General features: G+C 44.6%; 1 protein-coding gene across 1 annotated transcript in view; it reads left to right on the top strand.

Annotated features, from left to right (window-relative positions):
- Positions 1–1,555: 1,555 nt before the first annotated feature.
- LOC309510309 (NACHT, LRR and PYD domains-containing protein 12-like) overlaps positions 1,556–11,528 on the top strand; it is a gene marked incomplete at its 3' end in the record, with an annotated part of 59,578 nt that continues 49,605 nt past the window's right edge. The window contains exons 1-3 of the mRNA XM_082191297.1: positions 1,556–2,443; positions 3,760–3,867; positions 3,953–5,465. Of these exons, the coding sequence (XP_082047423.1) occupies positions 2,394–2,443; positions 3,760–3,867; positions 3,953–5,465 (1,671 nt within the window). The 5' untranslated portion in view covers positions 1,556–2,393. The remainder of the gene's footprint in view (positions 2,444–3,759; positions 3,868–3,952; positions 5,466–11,528) is intronic.

Raw genomic sequence — 11,528 nt, 5'->3', positions numbered from 1 at the left:
GTTCCCACCGCGTCTCGACGCAGCTCGAGTTCCCTTGAAAGGGAAGCTGATGTTTCGCCATGTAATCAGACAGTCGATTCCTAAGTTCCGATACAAAATAGTAGTAAGTATTTCACAGAAACTTTTATAAAACCGTAGACAGGAATGTGTGTACTAGCTACTTGATGGAAAAGATGGAGGAGTTTGTGAATCGGTTGGATATCTAGACTAAATTTGGATCAAGGGGACTTTTTATGTCTTGAGGCCCTTTACAGGTGACGTCCACATTAATACTTTTTTTCTGAAAGGACGTGTTTGACATTTTTCATCCTGTAGTAAAGGAACAGGGTTTCTTTTGTGTATCGTGCTGTAAGTTAGGCTATGTGATGATTTTTCAAATTACTTTTTTGAGTGAACGCATCGATGTCATTATCTATTTACCTCCAACTCTCATGATCAGATCATTGATAAAGATGTTTAATTAAGTTTAATTACTTTAGTTTAGTGTTTGTTCGTCATTTACATCCAGTGTCAGTGGAGATCAGACTGTTTCAACTGTTCAGCTTCATCATGGATGACACACAAACATCCAGAGTTGAAGATTTTTCTCCAGTTTGCAGGTACTTTAAATTAATACATTAAATAAATATATTAAATAACCCTTTATAGACCCATAATAAAAGAGATGTCTGTTTTAAATGAATTTCTTGAAAACAATGTCTAAACCCTCCTCAAGTGCTTTTCATCCAAACAGTATGAAGATCTTGCATATGATGATTATCATCAAAAACTAATTAAATCTGTTCTGTTATAGTTCAGTTCAGCAGGAGAGATCAGAACCAGCGCCCAGCTGTGTGTCTTTGAGGAGTGACGGGTCTATGGGTCATCTAATAGATTTTAAGAATGACGATACACAGGCTGATCTCAGGTAGGCTACAACATTTCTTAAAGACAGTGTTTTGTATTTTGTATTTATGATATTCATAATAGACATTGTCTTCACCTGATGCAAGAGAGACATATCTATGAGTGTTCCAATTTCATGGCTTGGAATCAGATAAATAGCATTTTATTGAAAGAGATGCTTATATTATTTGAAACACCCAACTTTTGTGGTCATTTTAAATGGTCATTTTAAATGTAGTCCTTTTTGTTGGTACCTGGGCGTTGTGGAATTGCAGGTAATGTGCAGCAGTGCTGCTGTGGCCTTACATGTATATTCAGAGCTCAAAAAAATACCCTATTCTATATTCTGACCTCAAACCCATTATAACCTCCTCCAAAATGACTCCTCCAAAAATGACCAACAGATGGTATCAATGTAATACAATTAAAGGGGTCATATGACGGTTCTAAAAATAACATTATTTGGTGTAATGCAATGTGTTTATGCGGTTTTAGGTTAAAAAACAAACATACTCATTATTCTACACATACTGTACATTATTGTTGCTTCTCTATGCCCCGCCTTTCTGAAATGCGTTGATTTTTACAAAGCTCATCGTTCTGAAAAGTGTGGCGTGCTCTGATTGGCCAGCTAGCCAGGACATTGTGATTGGCCCGATAACCTTAAAGGGGTGGTATAATGCTCTTTTCACAAGATGTAAAATAAGTCTTTGATGTCCCCAGTGTGTGTATGTGAAGTTTTAGCTCAAAATACCCCACAGATATTTTATATCCTTTTACCTCACACAGACATGCACTGAAAATGTCAATGTTTATGTTCAAACCAGAGTCAGACAATAATGGAGAGACTCAAGAAGTGACAACATGTAGAATGCAACAGTACATTTCTGAATGGTTAGTTGATGAATTTAGGTAGCTTATGTGTTATCTTCTATTCATTGATTAGCATTTTTTAAGGACTTCGTCTTCAACATTACACACTAACTAAAGTTAAAAAAGTGAAATCATAATCAACCACCCCTTCAAGCGTGTGACGGAAATGTCTCGCCCCTTACCATATTTGGAACATCAGCTCCAGAAGCAATAAAGGCATGTGATCATGTCAGAACTACCTTATCAATTCGAGATCGATTCTGATCCGGAAAATGCAGATGTCCAAGATGAGCGATCATCTTTGCATGGCGGCGCTGGCGGCAACAATAATACAGCGAGAACAAAAGTTACGACATTGTTTCTACTCAGACAATTCATGGGACCATATCATCTGAACATATTTCCAAATGAAATAACCTTTTATAGGCCCATAATAAAAGAGATGTCTGTTTTAAATGAATTTCTTGAAAACAATGTCTAAACCCTCCTCAAGTGCTTTTCATCCAAACAGTATGAAGATCTTGCATATGATGATTATCATCAAAAACTAATTAAATCTGTTCTGTTATAGTTCAGTTCAGCAGGAGAGATCAGAACCAGCGCCCAGCTGTGTGTCTTTGAGGAGTGACGGGTCTATGGGTCATCCAATAGATTTTAAGAATGACGATACACAGACTGATCTCAGGTAGGCTATAACATTTCTTAAAGACATTTAAATATTTGAATGAAAGAGATTTTTGAATAGTCAGTAGCAAATTCTTAAAATATAAAAAAAACATACTTACAGGCTGTGTGTGAGTCAGAAGCGCCAGAATGTACAAGCAAATATGGAATTGCCCCACTTTTTAGAATCAGCTTTGTGCACGGCCTGCCTTGTACTCTCGCAGGGTCTGGAAACAGTCCTCTGAAAATTGCGCATCACACAGTCGAATATTTTAGTTGTACTGTTCTGGAACAGTTGTAAATAAAGTTTAAGCATTGTTTTCTAATTGTGTCCTCTTTTGGAAGGCCAAACTCATTTAGTTTGGCTTTCGCAGCGAAAAACACAGTGTCTCCACGACATGGCGGCGCTGGCGGCAACAATAATACAGCGAGAACAAAAGTTACGCCTTCTTTCTTTGCGTATACATTTATTTATGAAACTCTGTCCCCACACACTGACCTAGATTTGTTGGGGCGAGTTTGAAAGAAGAGTTTTAGGAAGGCGTGGCTGAGCCTTTATAACTTTTATAAAGAATATCTCTTAAGGTTTTACACTTTGAGCTTTGTAACTCTGCAGATCTTATACTTGCACTAACAGCTACATAACACACTAAAGAAAAAGGAAAACAAGAAATCGCATCATATGACCTTTAAACTTTATGAAATTAATCCTGTTGTTGATAGAAAACATTGTTTCTACTCTGATAATCACTGGGACCAAATCATCTGCACATATTGCCAAATAGGCACAAGGTTTTGTTATCAGTTGAAGATCCTCCTTTATGCCTCTTATGACAGAGTCCACTATCTTTAAAGCAGATTTTAAAGGAATGCGATGGTTTTAACTCTTCTAGGACTCTGTTTTTATTCTGTTGATTCGTATTAATAGATTTTTTTTTTATTAAGTGAGGCTGAATTAGTTTAAAAACATTTGTAAATTTAGTTTTTAGTTTATTTCTCTTTTTATATTTTGCTACTTTTATTCTCACCATTAAAATAGCTCTGACAACTGACATGATGTTAAATTATAAGCAATCAATCAATAATATATTATTTTAATATAATATTTACAATATATAAAAAGCTTTCTCAAGCTAACACAAAGTTTGTCTTGACAAACGTTTTTTTTTTTATAGTTTTTGTTTTTAGTATTATTACAGTTGTGGCCTTGAGCAGTTGATTTATTAATAAGTGCATTTACTTATTATCTGTTTTAGGAGGTTGACAGTGAATTATTAAGGTAATATAAAACAAATCCACCAATTTGTCTGATTCTCGATTCTCTTCATGATGTTTAAGGTCAATCCCACCACAAAGATCAACAGTAACAAAACCCGCCTGTAAGAAGAATGACCAGCCTATGAATCAACTACAGGACTTTAATGAAAGCAGGGATGCTAGTGTCAGGTAAAGTAAACAAACAGGTAAACAAATACAACATTTTACTCTATATATTTAACTTATGTAATACCATGTTATTTTAATTTTACAGCCATGAAGTCCTGAACACATTTAGATCAAAACTGATGGAGAAGTTTAAGCGTCTGAATGAGGGAACAGCAAAGCAGGGAAACCCAACACTCCTGAAAGAGATATACACAGAGCTCTACATCACAGAGGGTGACAGTGGAGAGATCTGTAATGAACATGAGGTGAGACAGATTGAGACACAATCCAGGAGAGCAGCAATAGAGGACAAACCCATCAAATGCAATGACATCTTTAAACCTTTACCTGGACAAAACAAACCCATCACAACTGTGCTGACAAAGGGAGTCGCTGGCATTGGAAAAACAGTCTCTGTGCAGAAGTTCATCCTAGACTGGGCTGAAGGCAAAGTGAATCAGGACGTCCAGCTCATATTTCCACTACCTTTCAGAGAGATCAATTTGATGAAGGACAAAACACTCAGTCTTTCAGATCTTCTTCATGTGTTTTTCCCTGAAACAAAAGAAATGGAAATATCCAGTGACAAATATAAAGTGTTGTTCATCTTTGATGGTCTGGATGAGTGTCGTCTGTCTCTGGATTTTCAGAGTGATGTGAGGTTTTGTGATGTAAGTGAATCAGCCTCAGTGGACGTACTGCTGACGAACCTCATTGTGGGGAATCTGCTTCCCTCTGCTCTGATCTGGATCACCTCTAGACCAGCAGCAGCCGATCTCGTCCCCTCTGAGTGTGTCCATCGAGTGACAGAGGTACGAGGCTTCAATGAGCCACAGAAGGAGGAATACTTCAGGAAGAGAATCAGTGATCAGAGTCTGGCCAATACAATCATCTCACACCTGAAGTCATCAAGGAGCCTCTACATCATGTGCCACATCCCAGTGTTCTGCTGGATCTCAGCCACTGTTCTAGAGAAGATGTTGAGTGAAGCAGAGAGTGGAGAGATTCCCAAGACTCTCACTCAAATGTACACACACTTCCTGATCCTTCAGTCCAACATCAAACAGGAGAAAGACTATGAGAAGAACCTGACAGATGAAGACATGATCCTCAAACTGGGAAAAGTGGCTTTTCAGCAGCTTGTGAAAGGCAATGTGATCTTCTATGAGAAAGACCTGAGAGAGTGTGACATTGATGTGACAGAAGCATCCGTGTACTCAGGATTGTGCACTCAGATCTTCAGAGAGGAGTCAGGCCTGTATCAGGCGAAAGTCTTCTGCTTTGTTCATCTGAGTGTTCAGGAACATCTAGCAGCTTTATATGTGCACCTCTGCTTCACAAACAACAACAGGAATGTATTTGACCCAGTCTCTGAACCAGATTTGTTGTTTGTATTAAAGGACTGGTTTCAAGTTAAGTTTAAACATGTTTCATTTTCTGAGCTCCATGAGAGAGCCGTGAATGAGGCTCTACAGAGTAAAAATGGGCATCTGGACCTTTTCCTGCGCTTCCTTCTGGGGTTGTCAGTGGAGTCTCATCAGATTCTCCTTCAGGGACTAATGACACTGAGAAGAAGAATAAAGTCTGACAGCAATGAGAAAACGTACTCGGTTACTAACGTAACCTCGGTTCTCTCTAGAAGAGGGAACGAGTACTGCATAAGATATCTTACGCTAGGGGAAAATCCTTTTTCCGCGAGATATTGAAGCCAAAAATTATCCTTAATTTTGTAATAATGCAAAACGCGTTGCGGCAGCATGCAGACATAGGCGAGGCAGCTCGCGCGCCTATTGGCTGCTCTGCGGCAACTGCAGCAGCCTATCGAGCGAGGCCTGGCGTGACGCCAGACCCAATCAGGGCACTTCGCGCCCGCTGCGTCACGTCCCGCCGAAATGGGCGTGGTCTAGGCCTATAAATACCGCTCGCAGGCAGCTATTATCTGGTTTTTCATCATCGAAGCAACCAGAGTGTGTGCATGCACGGCAAGATACGCAGTACTCGTTCCCTCTTCTAGAGAGAACCGAGGTTACGTTAGTAACCGAGTACGTTCTCTTACGAGAGGTCTCTCGTACTGCGTAAGATATCTTACGCTAGGGGACCCAATGCAAAACGCCGTGCATGCTGAGATCTGACACCAAAGACCCAAGGGCGAAAGCCCGGGGTACATATAGTGCACAATCACTCAGGGAACTCACAGGGAGTCCGGGAAGAGGGAGGGGTGAAGCCGCACTCTTCCACATATCGCAGCGTCGCTGAGACGCGAATTTCATACAGACAGGGCGGGGTACGGCCTGAACTGATGGGGGAATGTGGGTCTTACACAGTCTGCCCAGGCACATCTCGTGCTGCTACTTTTTACTGTCGAACATTGAGCTGTGCTCAGCATTCTGAGCTGATAGCATCAGGTCAGATAATACTGGTAAACTTAGACCGACAGCAGCCTGGCCTGCAGGGCGGGAACCTCTAGGTTATAAAACCTTATAAATGTAGACGGGGAGGCCCAGCCTGCCGCCATACAAATATCTTGCAAGACAATCCCACTTGACCAGGCCCACGAAGAGGCCATGCCTCTCGTGGAGTGCGCTCTGACACCCAACGGGCACTGCATGCCCTTGGAGGCGTATGCCAGCGCTATAGCATCAACTATCCATCTGGATAGGCTCTGTTTCGACGCGGCTAGTCCCTTAGAACGCCCGCTAAATGAAACAAAGAGCTGCTCCGTCTGTCTGAAAACAGACGAGCGAGACACATAAGCTCGTAATGCCCTGACTGGGCAAAGGAGGCTCGCGTCTCTTTCCTCATCGGGCTGACAGGGAGATAACCTGCGCCCTAAACGGTGTGTTGAGGGATTTTGGAACATAACCGTGCTTAAGTTTGAGTATAACTTTTGAGTCATTAGGCCCAAACTCCATGCACGCCGCACTCACAGAGAGCGCGTGTAGATCCCCTATGCGCTTCACTGAAGCGAGAGCCAGCAAAAACACCGTCTTGAAAGACAGGTGTTTCAAATCAATTGACTGTAAAGGCTCAAATGGCGCACCTTTCATGGCTTCCAGAACCGTAGAAAGGTCCCATACGGGGACTGAGGGAGGTTTGGGAGGATTCAGTCTCTTAGCCCCTCTAAGGAAGCGGATGACTAAATCGTTCCTTCCTATGACTGACCAAGCGTTATTCCTGAGAACGCTGCTATAGCCGCCACATAAACTTTGAGCGTGGAGGGGGCCCTGCCCTCATCCAACAGCTCTTGTAGGAAGGAAAACACCTCCGTCACACCACAGTCTGTGGGTGACACACCACGGGCTGTGCACCAGCCCGAAAACACTGACCATTTCGAGGAGTAGAGCCGTCTCGTAGACGGAGCTCTAGCCTGCGTGATCGTGTTTAATACTCCTTTAGGGAGTCCAACATGTACCCGTTGATGGCCCAGACATGAAGGGACCATAGTTCCGGGTGAGGATGCCAGATCGAGCCGTGGGCCTGTGAGAGGAGGTCGCTCCTCACTGGTACTGGCCACGGGGCAGTACTTGCTAACTACATCACGACTGGGAACCAAGGTTGGTTTTTCCAGAACGGTGCCACCAGCAATACTGAGCATCCTTCTTCCCTGATCCGTTCTATCACCTGAGGCAGGAGAGAGACGGGGGGAAAAGCATAGAGCGGGCGGCGGGGCCACACATGGGCCAGCGCGTTCCTGCTCTTGGAGAAAAATTCTGGACAGTGAGCGTTTTCTTGAGACGCAAACAGGTCTACTTCCGCTCTGCCGAATTTCTTCCACAGCAGTTGGACTGTCTGTGGGTCATTTCGAGGCAGTTTATGTGCAGGAGCTTTTCCCGTTCCGACCACTGGCCGAAGAACGGTCTGCCCTCGAGCAGCGCTCCCCATCCCGAGGTGGACGCGTCCGTGGACACCACTCTCACCCTCGAGGAAGTCCCCAGGCTTACACCTGATTGGTACCAGTCGTTCGCTCTCCAAGGTTTCAGAGTTGTGACTTCTGATTGACCCTGAGGCGAAGCGAACCAGATGCCCACGCTCTGCGTGGGACTCGCGCTTTCAGCCAAAACTGCAGCGGGCGCATGCGGAGCAGGCCCAGCTGGAGCACTGATGATGCTGAGGCCATGAGACCTAGCATCTTCTGAAATTTCTTGAGCGGGACAGACGCGCCGCAGCGAAAACGAGTTCGCTGTGCGTTGAATGTCTACCGCGCGCTGTGGTGATAGTCGCGCTATCATGGACAGCGAGTCCAATTCTGTGCCCAGGAAAGATATCTTCTGACTGGGTGACAGAGAGCTCTTCGCCCAATTGACACTGAGACCCAAATCCTCGAGGTGATCGAGTAAAATGGTCGTGTGTTCTATGAGCACTGCGCGAGATTGCGCTAGAATCAGCCAATCGTCCAAATAGTTCAGTACTCGCATGCCTCTCATTCTGAGGGGTGCGAGCGCCGCATCCATGCACTTCGTAAATGTACGGGGTGCCAGGGACAAACCGAACGGCAGGACTGTGTACTGATATGCCTGGCCCCCGAAGGCGAATCTCAAATATCGCCTGTGACGTGACGCTATCTGTATTTGAAAAATATGCGTCTTTCAGATCTATTGACACAAACCAATCTCCTTGGCGAATCTGCACAAGGATTTGTCTGGTCGTGAGCATCCTGAACTGTCGCTTCACAAGCACTTTGTTCAGTTGCCTTAGATCTAGTATGGGTCTGAGACCCCCGTCTTTTTTCGGTACCAGGAAGTATCTGCTGTATAGCCCTCCTTCGCTCTGAACTTGAGAGAGAGGCTCTATGGCCCCTTTGCTCAATAGTTTCGCCACTTCGGCTCGAAGTAAATGTGCTACTTCTGTTTTTACCGTGGTCTCGACGCGCGCCACATAGCGGCGAGGGCGTCGGCGAAACTGTAGCGAATAGCCTCTTTTTATAATGTTTAGCACCCACTTCGAAACCCCGGGCAGCTTTGCCCATGCGTCCGCATGAATAGCTAGGGGTTGAATACGAAGCGCGCTCCGCTCGCTCAGCGATGGGGAGGCTTCGGAGTGCTGTAACACAAGCGTCGCGCTCGTGACATTTGAGGCATGGGGCGCGCTGATAACAGCGGGCAGATTGCCCGCGCTCGACTCCTCTGCGGCGGTCAACCGCGAGGGGGAGGGCTGGGCGGTTCCCGTAGGAACTGTCATGTCTATGTGTGGATGTGGGCGCGGGACAGCGGGCACATTTACCACACTGAAAGCATCGTTCGCTTGAGTGAAGCGAATGCACGTTGGTTTCGTTTTTACAGAAACCGTGAGACATGCATAACGTGGTGTTAGTGGGCACATTCACCATGTTTGAAGCGCAATCGATCTGAGTCGATTCATGTGCGCGAGCCCTGTGTGACGGGCTGTGCTTGTGTGTAGAGATGGGCACTGGGCAGCAGTGTTGTAGTCAAGTCACCAACTGTCGAGTCCGAGTCGAGTCTCGAGTCCCCGTGTTCGAGTCCGAGTCCAAGTCCGAGTCACCAATGAAGAGACCGAGTTGAGTCCGAGTCGAGTCACCATTACCTGAGTTCGAGTCCGAGTCGAGTCTCGAGTCCCCAGTGTTCGAGTCCGAGTCGAGTCATCAAGGTTGAGTCTGTGTTATATTTCAAGACTGCCTACATTTCTCTAATCTGGCACCTTTAAAGAGCTGATATAATTACAAAAGAGGGTCTACATTAAACAAAAATGACACCACTGTGTTGACAAATATAAATATTAAATAAATAAATACAATATAAATAAATATAAATAAAAACTTTTGATTTCAATAATGTAGGCTATTAGGCTAAATGTTAAAATTAACATTAACAATGCTGTAGAAGTGTAGTTTATTAGCCTAAATGTTAACTAATGTAGTTAACTAGAGTTTAATAAATGGAACATTATTGTAAAGTGTTTACCGATTTGTTATACACCGATTCAGACGTCTCGTGAGTTCGTTGTTGGACAGATGGACAGTTGTTTTAACCATTCATTAAAGTGAATTCTTCAAAGGAGTCATTAGTTCGCGAATCGGACGTGTCATTAATGGACGTGTAGCCTTGTGTGATTATCTCGGCAGTTTAGGGCAGGACAAGATTTGTGTCAACACAGAAAACATGTCATCACTAGATAGGTCTTTTCGTTTATTGAAATTGTGGCTAATGTCAGCTGAATGTGCGGAACGCTTTTCAGAGAAGATAAGGCAAAGGTTTTTTTTTTTTTTTGCACAATTCACACCTCGCGGTAATTCAGGAGAAAAAATCTCTGAATGATCTACGTGAAACTTCGGTCTTCCGACCTTTTACTATCGTGTCAATTGATTTTGATTAATATTAGAGGAGGGAGCACCGCTCGTGTTTTTTGAAGACGATGAGAGCGCGCGCGCGGCTGGGGCTTTCTCTCTGCTCGTTCTTATATGCAGGAAAAAAAGAGATCCCGTCCGGTCTTGGAGCCCAAAACAGGAAAAGTGTAACATCTTATATCAAATTTTAAAACCTATTTAGTCAGAAACTTCATCCAACGTCATTCATTTGATGAATGCTCAAGTCCGATTTTATATATCCTCGAGTCCGAGTCCAAGTACGAGTCATCAGTCCGCGAGTCCAAGTCAAGTCACGAGTTCTGAGAATAGAGTCTCGAGTCGGACTCGAGTCCAGAGAATAGGGACTCGAGTCGGACTCGAGTCCGAGTCCAGGACTCGAGTACTCCATCACTGCTGGGCAGTGGGCATTCTTTCTACACATAAAGCACCATCGGCCGTGGCCGGGACACCAGAAAAATTCACACTTATGGGATTTATCTGGGTAGCCGTAAAAACGGCGTTTGTGTGCAGGCAAGCGGGTGACAGAACCGACTTGTTTACTGCAGGACACACTGGAACAGTCACATTTACTGGAACTGAACGAGCGAGAAGTTGCCATAGAAACAGAGAGCGTCAACATGCTGGCGTTTATTGCAGGCCTGCGTGCATTACAACAGGCTTGTTCACTGCAATATTGACATTTCCAGTCGCCTGAATTCCAGAGGGGAATGGGAAATGTATAGGAAAAAGGAGGTTGGTCCGTCCGCAGCGGGACCAGAAAAACTCCCTTTTTTTTTTTTTTTTTTTTTTTTTACGCCAGTGACGCACGGAACACCATAGAAACGGTGTTTGGGTGCAGGCGAGCGGGTTGTACAACGCGCTCGTTGGCTGCAAAATACACATCTGCAGTCGCCTTTTCAGGGAACTGACAGAGCGAGCATTGACGGCATAATTTTATCTGCCGGTAGACCCGGGGATCGAACGCGGGTCTCTCGCGTGCAAAAACCTGAGAGTCTGCCACTGGGCCACAGGGGGAGACACATTGTAACTCGGTTAGCGCGAGTATTATAAGAGAGCGTCAACGTGCTGGCGTTTGTTTGCAGGCATGCGTGTATTACAACAGGCTTGCTCACTGCAATACTGACATTTCCAGTCGCCCGAACTTCAGAGGGGAATGAGAAATGTACGAGAAAGAGGAGGTCGGTCCGTCCGCGGGGGGACCAGAAACGCTCTTTTCTCCTTTCGCCAGTGACGCACGGAAACCATAGAAACGGTGTTTGGGTGCAGGCGAGCGGGTTGTGCAACGCGCTCGTTGGCTGCAAAATGCACATCTGCAGTCGCTTTTCAGGGAACTGACAGAGCGAAGCATTGGCGGCATAAT

Source organism: Leuciscus leuciscus, assembly GCF_965113295.1.
Source record: "Leuciscus leuciscus genome assembly, contig: SUPER_11_unloc_9, whole genome shotgun sequence".
Classification (NCBI taxonomy): domain Eukaryota; kingdom Metazoa; phylum Chordata; class Actinopteri; order Cypriniformes; family Leuciscidae; genus Leuciscus; species Leuciscus leuciscus.
The sequence above is the reverse complement of the archived record's forward strand: the minus strand, read 5'-3'. Positions and strand labels throughout refer to the sequence as shown.